The 22,901-nt window shown below is 48.0% G+C and overlaps 1 protein-coding gene across 1 annotated transcript in view; it reads left to right on the forward strand.

The window, feature by feature from the left end:
* LCB1 (long-chain base1) overlaps positions 1 to 22,901 on the forward strand; it is a 109,956-nt gene that overhangs the window by 50,979 nt on the left and 36,076 nt on the right. Inside the window, exons 3-15 of the mRNA XM_086490469.1 lie at positions 4,160 to 4,335; positions 4,736 to 4,766; positions 4,865 to 5,152; positions 5,229 to 5,417; positions 5,505 to 5,633; positions 5,770 to 5,907; positions 6,115 to 6,234; positions 6,299 to 6,416; positions 7,935 to 8,029; positions 8,289 to 8,380; positions 12,061 to 12,154; positions 12,404 to 12,476; positions 12,545 to 12,677. Coding sequence (XP_086346595.1) covers positions 4,160 to 4,335; positions 4,736 to 4,766; positions 4,865 to 5,152; positions 5,229 to 5,417; positions 5,505 to 5,633; positions 5,770 to 5,907; positions 6,115 to 6,234; positions 6,299 to 6,416; positions 7,935 to 8,029; positions 8,289 to 8,380; positions 12,061 to 12,154; positions 12,404 to 12,476; positions 12,545 to 12,677 — 1,676 coding nt within the window. The remainder of the gene's footprint in view (positions 1 to 4,159; positions 4,336 to 4,735; positions 4,767 to 4,864; positions 5,153 to 5,228; positions 5,418 to 5,504; positions 5,634 to 5,769; positions 5,908 to 6,114; positions 6,235 to 6,298; positions 6,417 to 7,934; positions 8,030 to 8,288; positions 8,381 to 12,060; positions 12,155 to 12,403; positions 12,477 to 12,544; positions 12,678 to 22,901) is intronic.

Consider the following 22,901-nt stretch of genomic DNA (forward strand, 5'->3'; position numbering starts at 1 on the left):
CGGGCGGGGGCGGGGTTGACCAAAAAAAAAAAAGAAGAAGAAAAAAAAAAAGACTTTCTACGCGTAGAAGGTCATCCTACGCTTAAAAGAGAAAAAAGGGGGACACGCTACGCGTAGTAGAGGCGGAGACATGCTACGCGTAGAAGAAAGGGGGGGGGGATCCGGCGAGGCTGCAGGCGGGCACAGCAGCGCGCGAAGGGCATGGCAGTGCGGGAGCTTCCGATGAGAGTAGTGTGCAGGAGCGTGTGTGCAGAGGCAGCGGACGAAGGGTGCAGAGCGCTCGAGCAAAGGCAGCGAGCCTGCAGCGGGAGCAGGGGCAGTCAGCAGGCGCGGGGGGTGCGCGAGCAGAGGCAGCGAGCCTGCAGAGCGGGTGGGGGTAGGGGGAGAGAAAGAGAGAGAGTGCTTCTGCAATACAGAGGGATGACTAATGAGAGAGAGAGAGAGAGAGAGAGAGAGAGAGAGAGAGAGAGAGAGAGAGAGAGAGAGAGAGAGAGAGAGAGTGTTTCTGGGGAAAATGCAGGAACAGTTGTAGACTCTGGTTACAAGCTGAGCAAGGGCTGTACAAGAATATCACTTGCTGGACGGAAGATTACTGCCATAGAGGGACAACCTTTTAATTTCGGCCTAAGAGCACAACCTTAGGCGAAGAGAGCACAAGAAGTGGTGGAGCCTGAACCAACGAATGTTGGGAAAAGGCCCTGAGAGCCAGACTGTGCAGCCCTTACTGGATAGTGACGGGGTCTTGCAGGCGGGTGAGGAGGAAACCTTGGAAATTTGGCGAGGGCATTACACTAAAATCTTCTCGGACTAGTCCGGCACGAGCCTGGACCCGAAGGCCTGGCAAGGCAAGCCTGTCAGGATGTGGCTGAGAATGACGGAGGTGAATGACCCTTTCACGTGGTCGGAAGTCCGTAAGGCTTGCCAAGGACTGAAGCATCACAAGGCGGCGGGAGTGGATGGTATCCCGCCGGAAGTGTTCAAGCTCCTAGTGAGGGACAAGGGCGCCCGTAAGGATCGGGGTGTGCCTAGAACACTCATGGGAAGAGTATACCTCAGAGTTATCCAATCAATCTTTGACACAGGGGAGGTCCCTATTGAGCATGCTGCCTCGGTGCTCATCTCTATCCCGAAGAAGGGTGACCCCACGGTAGCACTTAAGCTCGTGACTACTATTTTAGTGACGCGCATCGCTAGGACTCTAGAAGAGCGTGGCTTCTTCTTGAAGGGCCAAGCGGGCTTCCGATTCCGTGAGGAGTGCATTGGAGAAGTTGCGTGCCTAAAGGAAATTGTCCTACGACGAAAAAATGACGGCAAAACCGACTTTCGCGGTATTCGTCGATTTCCGGAAGGCATATGACTCGGTCCCGCACGAAGCCTTGTTCTACAAACTTGAGGCCGCCGGGGTGGGAGGGAAAGCCTTGCGCATTAAGGCCCTCTACAGCCACTCTCAGGTCTGCATCAGAGTTGGTGACTGTCTCTCTGAGCCCATAAAAATCGAAAGAGGGGCCGACAAGGGTGTCCCGGGTCACCCACCCTCTTTAACATCTTCATCAATGATGGCTTAAATGAGGCAGCAGACTTCGGAGTGGACATACCCGGATTAAAGCAGAAAATACAAGGTTTACTCGTCACCGACGACGTGGTCCTATTGGCGGACTCCCCGACTGAGCTCCAGACTGCACTTGATCGACTATCGGTTTGGGCTCAAACTTGGGGCATGAAGTTCGGTATAAGCAAGTGCCAAGCCACAGTCTTCTTCGGGGACCTGCAGGACCTCAAGAAGAATGGTTCGTTCACTTTAGACGGAGAACACGTTGAGGTGACTGAAAATTATAGGTACCTGGGGATCATCGTGGATTCCGAATTCAGCTTGGAGACCATTATCCAAGATAGGACGACAAAGGGGCGGGGATGCCTCTTTGCGGCCAAGCACGTCCTCACCTCTCGCTTCTCCCTCTATGGACGAGGCTGAGCATTTTCAAAGCTTGCGTCTACCCAGTGATTACCTACGGAGCAAAGATCATGGAGGCACACGACCAAAAGCAATTATTGCCGCTCCAACGCCTCGTGGCCATAGGAATTAGGCAATTATTGCCGCTCCAACAGCAGATCTCGGCGGGTGTCGCTCTTAGTGACGGGGAATTTACCACTATCCTCCTTGGTGGGGAGGCTCGCGGAGTCAGGTTGACCCATTGGGTTAACCAGCATCTGCATTCAAGGGGAGCAGTTGCAGGGCACCACCTTGTAGCAGCTTTCCTTGGTGAGGCAATACCACAGTATCAAAGAGCATTGAACGCTAGGTTGCTAACCTAACGGACCGATTGGATGAATCGGAGATAAATCAGATCCCCCCTACGCCTAAGGAAGGGGGAAAGGCCGAAATTCTCCTTAGTAGCAAAAAGTTTATAAACTATGTGCTAAAATTGAATGACTCGATGATACTGGTACATGGGTTGCTTCATCAATGGGCAAGAAGAGTGAGGGAGACTCTAATTGTCGCCGGATTGGGACTCCACCTACGAGCCGACGCCCAAGTTGGGTATGGCAATTTCTCTCGAAAACCCGCCGGGGTGATCAAGGTTTTGGCGAGTGAGGGCAACCAAGTCTCGCAGTATGTGGATCCCTACGGGGCTCTTGGGCTCTTGAGAGAGAGAGAGAGAGAGAGAGAGAGAGAGAGAGAGAGAGAGAGAGAGAGAGAGAGAGAGAGAGAGAGAGAGAGAGAGAGAGAGAGAGAGAGAGAGAGAGAGAGAGATGAAATGAAATGAAATGTTATATTAACGTCTTCAAAAGGCCACAATGACCTATGAGACCTGAAAGTTACAAAGTGGTGGATCTGATACAAAGTCAGAGTAATAAAATAACCTAACAACAGTACAAAACAAAGATATATACTATGGGGTCCTAAGTTGGTCGATGTGAGCCAGGCAAAAAACTAAGCAGAATAATGGGCGGCTTGTTGGGATAGCTGAATCACAAGAGATCTAGCATCGGTCGTTGGCAAATCTCATCAATTTCCTCCATGGTTAGTAGTCTGACCGGGCGTCTTGTATGCCTGGCCAGCGTGCTCCGAATTTTCTGTCGTAGCCTTCGTTGATGCTGTGTAGTTCTTCGCAGTCGCGGGCGCTTGGATTTCCCCAATTCAATTGCTCGGTCAATCAGTGTGCCTCTGGTGTGAGACGGGGGGGAGTTCTGCTGTGGGAGTGGCTCTTGCGGCTGTCCCGTGTCTGCTCTGAAGAAGTCTGTGATCCGTCTTTGAGACTGGCTAGCCTCGCCATTCATCAGGCTATCTCCGTGTCTGCGCAGCTCGAGCAAGAACAAACCCAGGCATCTCTGATCTTCGTATCCCATGACTCTTGAGAGTGGTCCAAAACCCTCTCTGAACAAGCAATGGAAGCGGCCTCGTATCTTGTAGTAGACGGGGCAGTAGCATGTATAGTGTAGCTCTGTCTTAGGTTCCATGTTACACAAGGGGCATGTCCTGTCCTCTGCTGGTACTCCGCTGTATCTCCCAGTCTCAATCCGCAACTGGTGAGAAGATGTGTGTAACTGGCCAATAGCACATCGTATCCCATGAGACAAGTGGGTATCCATGTATTTGGGTCTCGCCACAAAACCATCTTCCGTAAGTTGGAGGAGGTGGTCTCTGTAGAAAGCCATCTTCGTGCCCAATTCCTGTGCTGGTTGTATCCATGTCGTCCTGGTGTCTAGCTGGGTCAGGTCTTGGCGGATGAGCTTGGTGATCTCTGACTGTGTAAGAATGAGAGATGGTGCCTCCAATGAGTACTGGAAAGGTGGCAGCCTGTCTATGCTGAACCCATGTGCCTGAAACCATGATGTCATCTCCCCATACCAGCATGTTGTATCTCCTTGTATGGCTAGCTGTCGAGAGGATTCAAGTGCTGGAGAGAGAGAGAGAGAGAGAGAGAGAGAGAGAGAGAGAGAGAGAGAGAGAGAGAGAGAGAGAGAGAGAGAGAGAGAGAGAGAGTTTTTAGTGTTGTGGGAAATGATACCAAGAGACCAACTTGATCTACCCTTGTAATCTTGAACTCAAAACCTTGTGCTTGAATGCATATTGGCTATTATATGCTTAATTCTCTTTGGATTTTTCATATTAAAATTTGATAGTGTGATTGAAGATTACATGTTTGCCATGATGCAGGCACTGTCACATCTTGCAGATTGTTATTTGCTGTTTCTTCTGGCTGTACCATCCTGTTTGGTCTGTTCCATAGAAACATTGCTTGATGAGGGCCACGTTGTCGTCTTGGATGCCACCAATTTCAGTGAAACCATCGGCACACATTCTTTTGTTGTAGTCGAATTCTACGCCTCATGGTATTCTCCATGCCCTGTTGTCTACTTTTGTAATAACTTAGATATTCTAAGATGATGCCTTTTGATTATGTGCAGAGGTTATTTAGGAATATAAGTTTGAATATAATACCTTTGGCTTTCTGTCCTTTTGAAAACACTGCAGTCCAAGCATCTGTGTTGTTTGAAAATTACCATCAATAATCACCTTTGCTCTGGGCATAGATTGAATCTGACTATATTTGTGGACTTTGCGTCTTCCAACTAAATTCCTGAGCATATTTAATTAATTAACCATCTTGCCTACATCCGAATATGAGAATGGGCTACTGCTTGTGGGCTTTAATTGTGCCTGCTGTGATTTGGAAATATATAAGTTTCTTTCAGGGTGTGCCTGCTGAATTAAACCTTTTTGATGATATAGGTGTGGTTTCTGCAAGAAACTTGCTCCAGAGGTATGTTCACAATGTTTTGGGTTTGCATTTGCATATTCTTGCAAGTGATGATTGTAGTAGTGCTGTGTATAGCTCATGGTTTGCATCTTCTGTTTCAGTATGAGAAAGCGGCAGCTATCCTCAAGGGCCACGAGCCTCCTATATTACTGGCAAAGGTTGATGCTGAGGAACAGAGGAATAAAGTCTTGGCAAGAAAGTATGGGATCCGTGGTTTTCCAACTCTGAAAATTTTTGAAGGCAAGAGAGGTGCTGTTCGTGACTACAAGGGCCCAAGAGAAGCAGACGGTATTGTTTCATACCTGATGAAAGAAGCAGGCCCACCATCGGAGGAGATTGTGTCCCTTAAGCAGGGTGAAATGTTAAGGAATGAAGCAGATGTTGTTGTGGTTTGTATTTTTTCATGACTTCGGGAGAAGATAATTTTTGATGTTCATTCTTCAACTAGCAACTATTGTCTTGTAGGTGGGAGTATTTTCAACGTATGATTCCAAGGAGTTTGCTGATTTCATGACCACTGCCAGTGAATTGCGCTCAGATTACCAGTTTAAGCATACCCTAGATCCTAATTTTATTCCCTCTAAAGATGCAGTCCTGAAGGGGCCAATGATTCGTGTTTTAAAGAAATTTGATGAAGAATTTAACGACTTCAAGGTCAGTCTTTTGTTTGAAGCGAGCTGCGTCACATATTTAGTCCCACCAATCACTTTTTACATTAAACATCAGTTATTGTTATGACAGGAGTTCTCTCTGGAAGCTGTAAGAGAATTTTTGGGTGAAGTGAGTATTCCATCCGTAGTGTTCTTCAACAAAGATCCATCGCAATTGAGATATCTTTCCAAAATATTTGCAAATTCTAGAATCTCGAAGGTGCAATACTTGGAATATTTCTGTTTTCAGCTGATTCATGCCTCTACCATTACCATTCTGGGCTAGTTCCTTGTGTTGTGTCTTAAACCAATATCAGGTTAAAGTGACGTTTGATAGTTTTTTGCTGATCAAACAGGTGTTTTTGTTTGTTAGCTCCAATGACGGGGGCACAGCAAAGATAAAAGCGTTTTTCACCGAGTTAGCTTCAGAATATAAGGGCAAGGGCTTGAAGTTTATGATTGCAGATTCTGAGAATGGACAAAAAGCAATTGAGGCAATTCTTTGTACTTTTCTTCCATGCATTTCTGATATAATATTTACAAATCCGTTATCATTGCCTTTGTCTTTTGCTTTTTGTTTCATATGTCATGTGATTTATATTGTTAATACTTTGTGCTTTTCATACCTCCTGTCTTGTTTACATTGTGAAGTATGATACTCTGTTTCTGTACACTTCCAACATTGAGGGCTCTCCTTGCAGCATTTTGGCTTGACAAAGTCGAAGCTTCCCTCTATCTTGATTCAAGGCAAAGATGAAGCTGTGCATGTACTTGAGGATGCTAAAACTGAAGAAATCAGGTCATGGCTTGAGGACTATCTGGTGAGAATTTACTTTTCTCAGTGCATGTGAAGTTCAGCTATCTCATGATGAAATGTTGGTTCAGAACGGCAAGTTATCTCCTCGTCAGCAGCCAGAGTCTGTGCAAGAAAAGAAAGCAAAGACCATAATGGTTGCTGTTGGGGATACTTTTGAAGCTTTGGTTTTGAAGTCTCTGAAGAATGGTATGTATGTCAGGCTTTTTTGTGCATCTTTTCATGGCATTGCTTCTATCCTAGATCATGCTTTCCTTGAAAGGAAGAAATATGTTTTTGTACCTTATTTTCTACCTTGCTTTTTGTTTGTTATGACCTGTCTTGCTTATTTTTATTTCCTTCCGATGAACACAGTTGCAAGATCTGATCAACCTTAGACTTGTGGCTGGCAACCGCCGATCACATATTTTTACCATTTCTTTAGCTAGCAGTAGTTTGGCACAAGTTTAAAGTCGCCTCAAAACCATATGGCACATGGCTCATTGTTCCTCTAACAAGGCTTGATTGCGAGAGTTGAGGACGATCAACAAGTACACACAAATTGCGCAAAATGATAAAATTGTTTCATTTCACATCTTCCTGATGCAAAGAAACTCTTTTTTTCTTTGAGTGGTTTTATTTTAAGAAATGCTTGCAAAGCGTGATGTCAAGTCACACACTGTTGTGTTTTTCCCCCTTGTATTTAAACCCGTAAATCTGAAAAGGACACCATAATTGTTATCAGAAGCTGCTCCCATATCTATATTAGATTTTTCACCCTGAAGGCTGTTCAAGGCTTTAAATCGAGATAAATCTCTCCATTTAGACCATCCAACCAAAATAAGGGGGAGCCTTTTGGCACCCAACCATTGTTTGGCTTTTGGAAACTTACAGATCAACAAACATGAAGAACCCTTCCATGCAAGATGAAGATAAGTGAGTGCAGCAGAAGGGCTAAGTTACATTAGAATTTAGAACAGGTGAACGAGATCTGCTGCACAAGAAGTGAAAAGCTATTTCCAAATGCGGGATGAAGGTTGTGACAGAGGGCTGAGGGCCAGAAGGGGGAAAGAGCTGACGTGCTTTGAACTGGCTCACGATCATGTGTACTGTTGTATTCCAAGTTAGGCAATTGCCTTGATTGGGTTGACTTAGTGAGTGCTCAATTTCAGGCTAAAAGATATCTACAAAGGGGTTTTCTGTTTGTATTTAATATGTGAAACTTATGCAAGCCATAAGCATTATCAATGATTCTGGAAGATTGTTGCCTGGATGTTTTGTTCTGTTTTTTTTTTCCTGCAAGTTTGCTAGGCAGGTGTAGTTTTGATCTCATGGAGAAATATTACTTGCACTTGAAGGCCATGTGTTTGTGGAAGCATTGCTTGTGTAATCATTTACTTGCTGCTCCAGAAAAGCTACCAGCCAGAAAAGCGCTTGTAGGGCATGTGTTTGTGGAAGCATTGCTTGTGGCTGTAATCATATATTTGCTGCCAGGCAGGTGTAGTTTTGATCTCATGGAGAAATATTGCTTGCGCTTGTAGGGCATATGTTTGTGGAAGCATTGCTTGTGGTTGTAATTGTATATTTGCTGCTCCAGAACAGCTACCAGCCAGAAAAGTGCTTGTAGGGCATGTATTTGTGGAAGCATTGCTTGTGGTTGTAATCGTATATTTGCTGCTAGGCAGGTGTAGTTTTGATCTCATGGAGAAATATTGCTTGCGCTTGTAGGACATGTGTTTGTGGAAGCATTGCTTGTGGTTGTAATCGTATATTTGCTGCTCCAGAAAAGCTACCAGCCAGAAAAGCGCCCTTTGACAACACAAGTAAGTCCATGTTGTTTTTACCTGCCAAGCTTTCATGTGGTTCTTCGTGACCCTGTCGTGCTCAGTACTAAAAGCTCTTACTTTTGTTTAGACGTAGGAATTTTGACAGTTCATTCTTGTTTGTGTTGTTTTTTTTGGGGGTGCTAGATTAATGTAGAGGGAGGATCTTTTACTTCAGAAATTTTAACATGTGAAAATACTGCTGATGTTCTGCATTCATGCTTGAACACTTTTAATAAGATAGTCATCGTTGTGTTAGGAAATTGACCAATTGTGTGACGAATGGTCTCCTGAACCTCTTCACCCTCCAGTTTCTGCAGAGATGGAAATGGAAGCTCCTCTTCTTGAAAGGTATGACCTCAAATGCTACTTTCTATCATATTTGACTATAATCACATTTTGGAATGTCTTTGCTAGCATACACTTGTGCTTTGCACGTACTTAACATTTTAGGGAGTTTAACACATATGAGATTCGCCTTTTGTTTGGGCATCTAATGTATCATCAGAGCAGAAAAACAGATCAGTCACAGCCACTATATTTCCAGTTAGACTCCAAGCAGAAAAAGCATGAAGTGCTCTGTGCTCTCTAGCATGGGTGCCTCTGTGACAACTGTGCAGTATGCACAAAAACCACTGTAACCATACAACACTAGACACAGCTAGACAGTACCACGAGACTATGACCAAGGAATAGAAACCAATAGCAATAGACTCAAGTCACCGGACAACTATGCCGAACCCGAAATAAGAAACAAAAATAGACACCAGGCTATAGTCTCAATGCTAAGCTGAACCCATAGACTCACAATGTATCTGCTACAAGCGTCTGGCTGGTAGCACTATCAGCTCCAGACCAAGAGCAAACGAGGATATGTGGGGAGGCTCAACAGAACATGGAGGTGTGCAGTGAGATTGTGTAAGCACTGGATGCTAAACTGGAGACTGCAAATGACAAGACTCTCGACCAGACAAGGACGAATGATGATCATGGCCAATATATGCAAGAAAAAAAATCTCAAGGATGAGGTAGATTAAGTTGATTGTGGTGGGTGGTATGCTAGGTATTCTTTAGGCCCAGTTGGCCTCTCATCCAACTCTTGGCAGTCCAGTCGTCAACGAGTCGGACCGCGAGTCCATTGAGTTGGCCCAATGGTTAAGTTCCACTAGTTAAGGTCCTGCTGAGTCGAGAGTAGGGACTAGAGACTATAGAGTCTAGACTAGTATAGAGTAATCTAGAGACCAATACTAGTCCCTACCACATGGACTCCTGTGCCTGCTGCATATCCCAGATAGAGAATTCAATAGACTAAGCAATGTAGCTGGGCTACAGGTTGCTCCCACAAGTCCGCTCACTGTATTGGTGAGCCTGCCACTAGCTGTAACAATTGAAGTATATACTGCAACAAATTCAACAAATTAGGCAAAGGGAAAGACTTGCGGGTAGTTTAGTAGTCACACAGTGATGGAGTCTCTGGCCTATTACTACTGTGGCTATGCTCTAGCAGGTCTAGAATTCCGCTGGCTGGAGTACTGAGGGTGCCCTATCTGGGAGGAGCTGGGAGATTCTTGGAGTTCGACAACTGAAGCCTGAGGTGAAGCGTGAGCAATAGGGGTGAGCATAAGCTTGTGGGAGCTATTCCACTGAGCCTGTCTTCCTAGATGGCTACTTCACAACCTCAAGCACCTTGCCCAGCATCCCCTCCGAAGCGTATCGAGAGTCCTTGGGATCTAGGTTTCCCTCCTTTGCCATGGACGTAGACATTCCATCAATTATAGTGCTTGCCTCTTCATCCACTCCACTTGCATCACCTCGTTTTTGCCTCCTTGCGAGTGGAACTTCCTCCTTTATGGACACCAACTCTTCCGTTGTTCCTGCCATACTCATCCTTACCCTGCTTTGGTGACTGTCTCCCACGCTTTTATGAAGTGCAGCCTGCCCTTTTGGCGTTCACAAAGTAGGGATGCGTGGCGATGGCCTCGCGTTGTTCATGTGTGGTTATATCTCTTGCACCGTTGTGGTCCCTATGGTTTTATTGTTGGGGAGCCGCAAGGCTTTGAGTGACTCATGCTCTCTTACCGCGTCCCATTCACAGGGTAGGAGACATGTTGAGGATTTGGTGCTCTAGATGATGCTCCATGATATGACATGGGCTATTTGTGCTCGGCTAGGGAGGATGCCTGTGAATCTGGATCTCCTTGCCCTGCTCTTCACAGCATGCAATGGTTCAGTCATATGGTTGGATGGTGTGCATTATTTCTGTTTGCCTATGCTATTCCTGTGAACCCGACAAGGGATTACTGTTAGTCCCTCGCCGGATCCATCCTGCACACATGACATGACGCAAGACATTAATGAGGGTAGAGAGCGGACATCAGGCTGAGCTCCTAGCCATAGACCCATTACGGGCTCATCGCCGAGCCTGGGAACCTGCAGCCATCGGGCTAGCCTCTACCACAAGGGCTGGTGTCCCATACCACCAAGCCCACACCAATATGGGTGTGCGGGTAGAGTTCCCGAGGGCCTAGAGTCCAAGTGTGGTGATCACACAAGATAGCTCACAAATGAGCCTAAGGTCCTATTTATAGGATTTCTTAACTCATAGGGCCATGTTCACACTTAGCTTAGGCTCTCATTCTAGTGTCTGGGGACGTTAACACTTTCCCCCTCAACAATATCCTTGGTTATAAAACTGAAGAAATGAATCTTCAACAATTGTACTTAATCCCAAGTAGCACTCGACTTAGATCGATGCTTCCACTTGATCAAATACTTGGGATAGGAAGTCTTGGGAGACTTTTTGACCCTTTGATCAAGAACCAATTCGGGTCTGAGTGGAGTGGCTTCTCTCAAACTTCGGATTTCCTCCAAAGGGACAACCTGCTTCCTGTCCCAATCACTCCTTCAAGCGGCTAATGTGGAACATGGGGTGAACAACAATGTCGAAGGGTGGATCCAGTTTTTAGTAGACACCACTAATCTTTGTGACAATTTGGAATGGCCCACAATATTGTGAAGATATTTTTGAGCATTGACCGTGTCACAAAGTGATGGCGTGGCATGGCCTAAACCCTAGCAAAAGAGGCAGAAGTTGTTTTACCAACTTGCAGATTCCTATGAAGGGGCCCGAAGGGGTTAGGATTAAAAACCTAGCTGCCCAACTTATGGAACCCAGCCGAGGGGCCTAAAACCTTTTTAAATAAAGGATGGATTTTATTTATTTTTCAGCTTATTGATTATTCATGTGCTCTCGTTTGTGACACATGTATAGTGATCTCGTATGATATGAAGATGTCCCAAAGATTCTTGGCCAAGTTATACAGGAGAAAAATATCTCAAGGGATGAGGTAGACTAATGAGACTGGTGGGTGTATGCCAGGTAGCCTCGAGAGCATGTTGATGGCCTCGTCCATCTCTCGTGTCAGCGTCCGTCCAGTAGTAATGAGTAGGTCCACAGGTCGAGGTCCATTGGTTGAGCAAGTTGGCCCACTGGTCCAGGTAAACTACTCTAGTGAATTGAGACTAGGAACTAGAGATTAGACACTAAACTGAAGACTAGGGATTAGTCCTGCCACAGGTACTCTAGTGTCTGTTGCATATTTAGAGACGAGGAATGGTGAGCTTCTTATCCCTGTCTCTCGCGTTAATACTTGTATACTTTTCTTCTTTTTGTATTTTGACATACCTGGGCTTGATCAGCATTAGGGGAAGGTACAAAAGGAATAAGGAATGCTGCATACCTTGACTTGTTTAGCATGTAGGAGGAGCTACAACAGTGGCTTAATGTTTTTGCCAATTACATTGGCCGTGAATTTGTCTCATCAGCTTGTGATAGTGTACAAAAAAGACAACTCAAATACTTGGCTGTACGTTTTTTTCCCTTGAAAATTTGGGTTTCAGACTTTTGCTGACTACAGTTTTTAGCAAATGCATTTATCTGACCTTACCTTGCAAAGCAAGTATATTGTTGAAGGGTGTAGAGGTTGTAGTGTATGTGTGGATATACTGGTTACCTCTTTCCTGTGTTTCAGTGCAGCAGGGCCACGTGCAATTGTGAATGGGGAGGAGGTTATCAATCTGACTTCTGCTAATTATCTGGGACTGATGGGAGACAAAAGAATAGTGGTACAATATAAATTTTCCCGGTGAAATTCCAAGAAAATTTTTGCAGCTTCTGTGTTGTGAATAAGTCATGTATTCTTTGATTCAATAAGCACGATGCTCGCTCGCACAATATTAAATGGATTGTGCCAGTAAAACTGGCAAGCAGCCCTTGAGCAATTTGGTCGCAGCAGAATAGTATGTATACATTTTTGAAAGAGGTTTGAAGGACTAATTATGCTCTTAAGTGTGTCATTGGGTTCTCAATTGTAGGATGCATGTACCACAACATTAGAGAGGTATGGCGTTGGAGCTTGTGGTCCTCGTGGGTTTTATGGAACCATTGGTATGGAACTCATAATTCAACCCACAAATTTCTAAAACACTGGAAATCTTACTTTTGTGTTTTTACAGACGTCCATCTGGATTGCGAGCTGAAGATTTCAGAATTTATGGGTACCCCAGACTGCATACTGTATTCATATGGTTTAGCTACAGCAGCAAGTACAATTCCTGCCTTCTGCAAACGAGGAGATCTAATCTTGGCGTAAGTTGTGGAAAGTTTACTGCTTGATTTCAAGAAGATTGGAGGTTAGACCTTTGTAATATAGCTTCAGATTTATTTCCTTCCTCCTTAGTGTTCTAATGTTTAGTTCTTTTTAATTTCGTACTCAAGACATGATATCAAATTCACCAATTGTAACTTTTTGGTCTCATAGGTCATTTTGGCCTTTTGAAGACGTTAATATAACATTTCATTTCATTTCTCTCTCTCTCTCTCTCTCTCTCTCTCTCTCTCTCTCTCTCTCTCTCTCTCTCTCTCTCTCTCTCTCTCTAAGTGGTAATACTAGAGCGACGCTCCACATGACGGTGCGAGACTTATGGGACCACACTCAAAGTAGCTGCCTGGAACTGCAATGGATCTATGCGTCTTGATGTGGGAACTTTTGAGGATAGCTTTACTGGAAGAGACATCATCTTTTACTCTGAGACACACCAGGCCCCTGGGCAATCCATGCCTCACATCAGTGGATACAGGTGGGAGACAGCCTACAGACAGGAGACACGCTTAGAGCACAGAGGGCGGGGCTCGGGGGGAGTAGCAGTGTTATTTAGAGAGGATCTGCAGCCACTGATACACATAGCCCGCAGGGACGAGCAGGCTAGGTACATGTGGGTGAGACTGAAACCAGAGACAGGCAGATACCTCTATCTAGCTATTTGCTACTTTCCCCCGAGTACATCAGTTTATGCAGCACCCAGAGGACAGTCCCCTTTCTCTATTTTGGATGATGACATATGGGAGTTCTCTAGGGATGGTGACATTATCATCCTAGGGGACTTCAATGCTAGGACTGCCCATCACCAGGCAGTGTTTTATGATACTTCAGAGGAGATGCTAAGAGAGCTAGATGTTGTGGAGACGGGCCTGTCCGGACTATCACACGATGTGGAATATATTGAGTATGGGCGACACCTGATAGACATGGGCACTGCACATGGATTGGCCATCTTGAACGGCCTACAAAGATTTCCTGCTGCGGGAGGTTTTACATGCTTCCCACACAGACATGGAGCTAGCACGGTGGAGTATGTCATGGCACAACCGAATCTCATCTCTAGTATCCAGGATCTCACAGTTGGGCCCAGACCGGTCAGGGTAGCAGTAGATCATGCTCCGGTGTCAATGACCATCTCTTTCCAATTCAGTGTAGTACACAGGCCACTGGTAGCAGCCCCTACTCGCTACACATTCACACGGGAGAAGGATTCTGTATACATGGACGGGATCTACAAACGCCTATGCACTGAGGACCCAGGGCGACCCCTGGAGGAGCTAACTAATATACCGACACAGACATTACATGAGGCAGCAGCAGAGGCATACCCACACACCCAGCCTGAGCAGAGCCGCCGATCAGGGAGCATGCCTCAGAACAGCTGGTACGATGAGGAGTGCCGCTAGACTAGAGCCAGACTTTAGAGGGAGGTGCTTTTGGGGGACGTCACTCACAGACAGTCACAGATTGACTTCCGACGCCTGGTGCAGCGGAAGAAGAGGGCTTTTTTGGCTCGACTCGAACAAGACCTATACCAACTATTCTTGAGTTAGGATTCGCGTGAGGCGTGTCGGCTCTTTCATGAGCAATCCCCCCCTTGCTATATCCTCCACAGAGACCTGGGGTCAGTACGCATCATCTTTGTACACAGTACTTGGACAGCCGCCCCTCCCCAACCCCCCTGACCGCTTTGTACACATGTGCTTTTTTCATCGCTGCTGAGATGGTGAAGAAAGCTATTGACAGGATGAGGACCAGGAGAGCATATGATCATGATGGTTTAGTCGCTGAGCATTTCATGCATGCCAAAGACCTACTAGCAGAGCTTCTAGCAGTTATGTTTAACCGTGCCCTGTGTCAGGGCCTACCGGACACTTGGAACCTATCCCATCTTCAAGACAGGAGACCCCATGGAGCCTGGGAATTATCGCACTATTATGATTGGGCACACTCTGGCACGGTTGTATGCGTCCATTCTTGAACAGCAGCTGAGTAGATGGGCAGAGATGGAAGGAATGCGTGCAACTGGGCAGGCAGGGTTCAGGAGAGGGTTCTCTACTCTTGACCATATCTTGACACTCAGGGCCATCATCGAGGAAGGGAGATCTCATGGGAGACGGATCTATTGTAGCTTTGTGGACTTCCGCAAAGCTTTTGACACAGTACCCAGAGCCAGATTGATGCGCAGATTACAGGAAATGGGAGTACCCACACAGCTCATTTGGGGGATCATGGCATTGTACAAATCATTAGTAGGGTATGTAAGCACCCCGGAGGGACTCTCTACACCGCTTCTGTCACCAACGTGTGACTATTATCTATCCTTTTTGTTGATTTCTTCCTTATTATCTATTTACTTTCACTTTTTGGAAACACCCCTCGGGAAATCTAGCTGCCATGCATTGCATAGCTAGTGTGGAACTGTCCAGAGGGAGTCCAGGCCTGAGGGCAAGAGAGCACTAAGGTTGGACAAGGACTATGGTTAGCCAAGTGGGGTCATTGACTAGCCAAAGTGGAATCCTTTGCTACAGAGGCTACATTTCAATTCTGGGTGTGGCCACAGTGTACAAAGAGGGTCGGATGACCTAGAAAGATACAATGGCAGCATCTCCTAAAATTTAGGGAACTGCTATTTTGGGACCTGAAAATGTGTTGGCGTCATTACCTCCGGAATGACAAGGGGAACATTTTCTTACTCTGCCGTGAAGTCAACTTGGCAACCGGTTGGGAGATTTTTAGGCGGCAACCCCGAAACGGGAAAATGCTTATAAATGTGCCAAGTGGCACCTTCTGGTGCAGTTGCCTCATGCAACAAGAGTTGGCGCTGAATTTAGGAGGGGGAGAGGCTCATTTTCAGTTTTTGTCACAGGTTAAGAGCTATGGAGTGCTTGCTTTCCCTCTTATGCACAGTGCGGTGCCTGGAGTGATGCCCTGCACGCTACGCACTGCCCTCTCTCTCCCCTTTGGCAGTATGTTATGCCCCACTAGTGGGCTCTTCATTTGACCAATGTATAGTTTTGTGGGTTCATGCGCGATTGCCGAGGCAAGAGCCTCTTGCACAGGTACTGGATTAGCTAGCGGCTAATCCCCCCGCAGGTACAGGTGAATTCGGAGAGGTTTCACGCCAGAAATCTTGTCCGATTCAGAGGGCAAGTAGCTCTACAGGTGCGGGAGCTCGACTTGTTACAGATGCGACCGGCATGCGAAACGGAGCCCAAAACAGTAAATTACAGCCTGCTGTGTATTTTTGTAGGTTTAGGTTTTTGGCCCTAAACGGACCCTAATACCCCCAGGAGGTTCGGGGACGCAAGGGGACCGCTGTACAGGTGATCTGGTGCATTTTCAGGGCTGTAAACAGAGAATTCAGCGTGCTGCAGATTCTCGCCAGGTCTTGCAAAGTGCCCGTATGCGTCGGGAAAGTCACTCAATGCATGGGAATACTGACTGTGAAGGGTCCTAGTACAGTTATGCTGCTGAAATCGGGCCGGAACAGTTGAAATTCAGCCAAGTTTGTGCGGGGCAGCTTGTAGGGATCCACAGCGTTTATTCCCTCTTTTGAACAATAAAGAAATACCGAAAGGGGCGCCTAAGTTAGGGGCCAATCTGGTGTCGGTCTTCTCATACAAGTGCATTCTAGCATCTGTATCCCATTCCCCTCTCTTGTGTCACTATAGCGCAGGTATAATAGACGACTAATAATGGGTGAAAGCTAAATCAAGGTTTGAAGTAAAGTCTACCGCCCTTTTTGGATTGAACAGGCCGGTTACAGCTTCACTCCACTATTGGGGTGAAGTAGGGCTACCCGTTCTCTCCTACTCTTTTCGGTATGTATGTAGATGAGGTTTCTGACTACATTGACAGCGATGGGGATAAAGGTGCAGAGCTGGCAGGGACATGGATTCCACTTTTGTTATATCTGACGATATTGTGTTGATCTCAGTATCCCGAGAGGGAATGCAACGTCAATTGGATGCTTTGCATACGTTTGCCCACGAAAGTGGTTTGTCTTTCAACCTTGGTAAAACCAAGGTTATGGTGTTTAATACCACCCCACAGTGGATTAGGAGGTCAGCACCTACATTCACATATGGCGAGGAGACTGTGGAGTACACAGACGCTTACACTTACCTTGGAGTGGTTTTTAACGGACCCAGATTCTCACTCAGAAGAGCAGCAGAGTCCAGACTGACTAGAGCCCACGCAGCATTGGGTAGATTGGAGAGGATGTGCTCGCAGGTCCAGTTTCAGGAGCCGCGGACGAATCTTTGGCTCTCTGACACCTTGGTGGCTTCAGCATTGCTCTATGGGGCTGAGATATGGGGACCTTCATTGGATCACCACGGGAGGCCGGGCCGCACGGACGGATGGGGGAATATGGAGAAACCTCTCGTCTCTATGCTGTCGCGGCTCATTAGAGCCAAGGCATCAGTACCACGGGCCATTATCCGAGCAGAGCTAGCGGCCCCCCCACTTCTTCAGAGCAGACACGGGACAGCCGCAAGAGCCACTCCCATAGCACAGCTCCCCCTCGTCTCACACGAGAGGCACACTGATCGATCGAGCGATTGAACTTGGGAAATCCAGGCGCCCACGACTGCGAAAGACTACACAGCATCGACGAAGGCTACGACAAAAGATTCGGAGCACGCTGGCCAAGCATGCACGACGCCCGGTCAAACTACTAACCATGGAGGAAATTGATGAGATTCGCCAACGATCGATGCTAGATCTTTTGTGATTCAGTTATCCCAACAAGCCGCCCATTTTGGCTTAGTTTTTTGCTGAGATCACATTGACCAATCCAAGATCCCATAGAATATATCTTTGTTTTGTTTTGTACTGTTGTTAGGTTTTTTTGTTACTCTTACTTTGTATCAGATCCACCACTTTGTAACTTTCTGGTCTCATAGGTCATTATGGCCTTTTGACGTTAATATAACATTTCATTTCATTTCATCTCTCTCTCTCTCTCTCTCTCTCTCTCTCTCTCTCTCTCTCTCTCTCTCTCTCTCTCTCTCTCTCTCTCTCTCTCTCCCGCTCGTTGCGCTGCCGCCTCTGCGCTGCTGTGCCCGCCCCCCCCTCGCCCTGCTGGTTGCCCTGCCCTCCCGCTCCCGCTCGTGCTCGCTGCCCGGCTCCCCCCGCCCCTGCTCGCTGCCCTGCCCTCCCGCTCCCGCTCTCTCTACCCCTGCTCTGCCGCCTCCCCTCGCACTGCCTCTGTAACCCCGCCCCCCCTCGCTCTGCCTGCAGCCCCGCCACGTGCCGCTCCCCGCGCCCCGCGCAAGGTTTCTCCCCCCCCCCCCCCCCCCCCCCCCCCCCCCCCCCACCCCCTCCCCTTCTTCTACGCGTAGGATGTCCCCCCCCTTTCTTCTACGCGTAGGTTGTCCCCCCCCCCCCCCCCCCCCCCCTTTCTTTTACGCGTAGGATTCACTATGGTATCAGATTCACTATGTTGTATCAGCTTGGTCTCATAGGTCAATTTGGCCTTTTGAAGACGTTAATATATCATTTTATTTCTTTTTGATTCCACTCCCCCCCCCCCTCTCTCTCTCTCTCTCTCGCTGCTCGGGCGCGTGCCCTATTGCCCGAACTGTGATGCCGCCCTGGCCCCCCCCCCCCCGCGGCCTCTGGCCCTCGCGCCCGCCCTTGCACTGCACCCACACGCCCGCCTCACTACCCCCCCGCCTCTGCCTGAGCTGCACCACCGCGCCCGTCGCCTAGCCCCCCCGCGGCCCTGCCCTGTTCGTGTGCTGCACCCCGCTCTGCAGGCCTGCCCCCCCCCCCCCCCCCCCCCCGCCTCGCGTGCTTTGCTACGCGTAGGATGTCCCTCCCCCTTCCTCTACGCGTAGGGTTTCAAACCCCCCCCCCCCCCCCCCCCCCCCCCCCCCCCCCTCAAATGTTTTAACGCGTAGGATATCCCCCCCTTCTGCTACGCGTAGGAAGTAATTTTTTTTTGGTTTTTTTTTTTGAGACCCCGCCCCCACCCCCACCACCTTTTAACTTTCGGGCCCCATAGGTCATTATGAACTTTTGAGGACTTTAGTATAACATTTCATTTTATTTCTACCCCCTCCTCCTCCGCCCCCCCCCCCCCCCCCCCCCCCTCCTTCACTTTTGATTTCGAGGCTAGCGCGCGCGCGCCCACACACACACACACACACACACACACAGCTGAACATATTGAGGGCACCGGGCCACACCGCCTCGCGCTCCGCCACTCGTCACGATAAGCACGCTGGAAGACCAAGTGACGACCCAAGAGGAAGAGATCGCGTCACTCAAGAAAGATCTCACCGAAGCACGATCAAGAAACACATTGGAAGAGGGCGAACTGGAACCCTCAGTAATCGAAGAAATCAACACGATCAAGGAGCAAGTACGGGCCATCCAAGAGGGAGAAGAGCAGCACAAAGAAATGACGACTTCTTGGGTGGATGTCCTTCCAGTTCAGTGTAGCACACATGCCACGAGTAGCAGCCCCCACTCGCTACACATTCACACGGGAGACGGATTCTGTATACATGGACGGAATCTAGAGACGCCTATGCACTAAGGACACGGGGCGACCTCTGGAGGAGCTAACTACTATACTGACACAAACCTTACATGAGGCAGCAGCAGAAGCATACCCACACACCAAGCCTGAGTAGAGCCGCCGATAAGGGAGCATGCCTCAGAACAACTGGTACGATGAGGAGTGCCGCCAGACTAGAGCCAGACTTCAGAAGGAGGTGCTGTTGGGGGACGTCACTCACAGACAGTCACAGATTGACTTCCGACGCCTGGTGCGGCGGAAGAAGAGGGCTTTTTTGGCTCGACTCGAGCAGGATCTATATCAGCTATTCTCGAGTCAGGACTCGCGTGAGGCGTGGCGGCTCTTTCATGAGCAGTCCCCCCCCCCCCTTCCCCTTGCGATTTCCTCCGCAGAGACCGTGGGTCAGTACGCATCATCTTTGTACACAGTATCTGGACAGCTGCCCCTCCCCGACCCCCCCGATCCATGCCCACACGCATGTGTCTTTTTCACCGCTGAGATGGTGAAGAAAGCTATTGACAGGATGAACTTGGGAGAGCATATTATCATGACGGCCTAGTCGTTGAGCATTTCATGCATGCCAAAGACCTACTAGCAGAGCTTCTAGCAGTCATGTTTAACCGTGCCATGTGTGAGGGCCTACCGGACACTTGTAGCCTATCTACGATCGTACCTATCATTAAATCAGGAGACCCCATGGAGCCTGGGAATTATCGCACTATTATGATTGGGCACACACTGGCATGGTTGTATGCATCCATTCTTGAGCAACAGCTGAGTAGATGGGCAGAGAGGGAGGGAATACGTGAACCTGGACAGGCAGGATTGTGGAGAGGCTTCTCTACTCTTGACCATATTTTGACACTCAGGGCCATCATCCTGGAAGGCAGATCTCATGGGAGACGGATCTATTGTAGCTTTGTGGACTTCCGCAAAGCTTTTGACACAGGACCCAGAGCTAGACTTATGCGCAGACTACAAGAAATGGGAGTACCCACAGAACTCATTTGGGGGACCATGGCATTGTACAGATCAGTAGTAGGGCATGTACGCACCCCGGAGGGACTTTCTACACCGGTTCACTCCACTATTGGCGTGAAGCAGGGCTGCCCGCTCTCTCCTACTCTATTCGGTATGTATGTGGATGAGATTTCTGACTACATTGACACCGATGGAGATAAAGGGGCTTAGTTGGCAGGGACATGGATTCTACTTTTGTTATATGCTGATGACATAGTGTTGATCTCCGAATCCCCAGAGGGAATGCAACGTCAACTAGATGCTCTGCATACGTTTGCCCACGAAAGTGGTTTGTCTGTCACCTAGGTTCAGTTTCAGGAGCCCCGAACGAAGCTCTGGCTCTCTGACACCTTGGTGGCTTCAGCATTGCTTTATGGAACCGAGATATGGGGACCTTCACTTTACGGTTGGGGGAACATGAAGAAACCTCTCATCTCTATGATCTCGCGGCTCATTAGAGCCAAGGCATCAGTACCGCGAGCCATTATCCGAAAAGAGCTAGCGGCACCCCCACTAGTGGTGGAGGCGCTCACCACATCAGTCTCCTTCATAAGCCGCACATGGGAACGTCCTAGAGACAGATATGCTCGCATGGCACTTGAATCATCTCGACAGTTATCCATACAAGGAGATACAACATGCTGGTATGGGGAGATGACATCATGGTTTCAGGCACATGGGTTCAGCATCGACAAGCTGCCACCATTCCATTAGGCAGTGGATGCACCATCTCACACTCTTACACAGTTAGAGATCACCAAGCTCATCGGCCAAGACCTGACCCAGCTAGACACCACGAGGACATGGATACAACCAACACAGGAATTGGGCAGGAAGATGGCTCTCTACAGAGACCACCTTCTCCAACTTACGGAAGATGGTTTTTTGACGAGACCCAAATACATGGATTCCCACTTGTCTCATGGGATACGATGTGCTATTGGCCAGCTACGCAGATCCTCTCACCAGTTGCGGATTGAAACTGGGAGATACAGTGGAGTACGAGCAGAAGACAGGACATGCACCTTGTGTAACATGGAACCTGAGACAGAGCTACACTATACATGCCGCTGCCCCGCCTACTTCGAGATACGAGGCCGATTCCACTGCTTGTTCAGAGAGGGTTTTGGACCACTCTCAAGAGACATGGGATACGAAGATCAGAGATGTCTGGGTTTGTTCTTGCTCGAGCTACGGAGACACACAGATAGCTTGATGAATGGAGCGGCTAGCCAGTCTCAAAGACGGATCACAGGCTTTTTCAGAGTAGACACGGGATAGCCGCAAGAGCCACTCCCACAGCAGAGCTCCCCCTCGTCTCACACCAGAGGCACACTGATTGACCGAGCGATTGAATTGGGGAAATCCAGGCGCCCGCGACTGCGAAGAACTACACAGCATCGACGGAGGCTACGATAGAAAATTCGGAGCACGCTGTCCAGGCATGCACGACGCCCGGTCAGACTACTAACCATGGAGGAAATTGATGAGATTCGCCAACGGCCGATGATAGATCTCTTGTGATTGAGCTATCCCAACAAGCCGCCCATTTTTTTTTTTTTGCTTAGTTTGTTGCTTGGCTCACAGCGACCAACGTAGGACCCCATAGTATATATCTTTGTTTTGTACTGTTGGTAGGTTATTAGGTTATTTTGTTACTCTGACTTTGTATCAGATCCACCACTTTGTAACTTTCGGGTCTCATAGGTCATTATGGCCTTTTGAAGACGTTAATATAACATTTCATTTCATTTCATTTCATTTCTCTCTCGCTCGTCGGCACTCCCATGCTCCCCCTCCCTTGCCATACTGCCCCACGCTCCCCCACTCGCCCAACTATCGCGCCCGTTGCTAGTGTGGGTGCACACGTACGTCTAGTGACTCCTTGGCGGACGACGATCAAGCATGAGGAAGCTGACCGATAAAGCCGACCCCCTAGAGGATGCCATTCAAAAGTGCAAAAAGGAAATGACGGAGATCATTACCAAGATGAACCGCAATCTCTTGGGCACAATTAACATGCTCGAAGGATGCTTCCTGATCCAAGAGAGCAAGATAAGTACGCTGTAAGATCGAGTGACGATTCAAGAGGAAGAGATTGTGTTGCTCAAGAAAGATCTCGCTGAAGCACGATCAAGAAACACACTGGAAGAGGGCGAATTGCAACCCTCAGTAATCGAAGAAATCAACACAATCAAGGAGCAAGTACGGGCCATAAAAAAGGGAGAAGAGCAACACAAAGAAATGTCGACTTCTTGGGTCGATGTTCTTACCAAAACTCAACAGAAGGAGGTTGAAGCCGAGAAATGGATCAAGGCGGCCAAGAAAGGAAAAGGCAAGGAGATAACGCCCACGTCCACACCCACTATTATTAATCAGACACTAGAGGAGGAGCAAAGGAGACGGGTGCGCGCTTTACATGTGAGAATTTGCGGTCTTAGAGACAAAGGCATTGTGGACGAAGAAGTAAAAGAACTCATAGCCTTGATGGGGGTTCATGATCTCACCCTCTCGTAGATCGCTCACATGGAGGAAGTAATGCCGGAGATTAGAGCGGCAAGGGGAAAAGGCAACATTGCCTTTTACCGTGATGGAAAAGTGGTAATACTAGAGCGACGCTCCACATGACGGTGCGATACTTATGGGACCACACTCAAAG

The sequence above is a fragment of the Adiantum capillus-veneris genome, chromosome 19 (genome assembly GCF_014529385.1).
Source record: "Adiantum capillus-veneris isolate H3 chromosome 19, ASM1452938v2, whole genome shotgun sequence".
In the NCBI taxonomy this organism is placed as follows: domain Eukaryota; kingdom Viridiplantae; phylum Streptophyta; class Polypodiopsida; order Polypodiales; family Pteridaceae; genus Adiantum; species Adiantum capillus-veneris.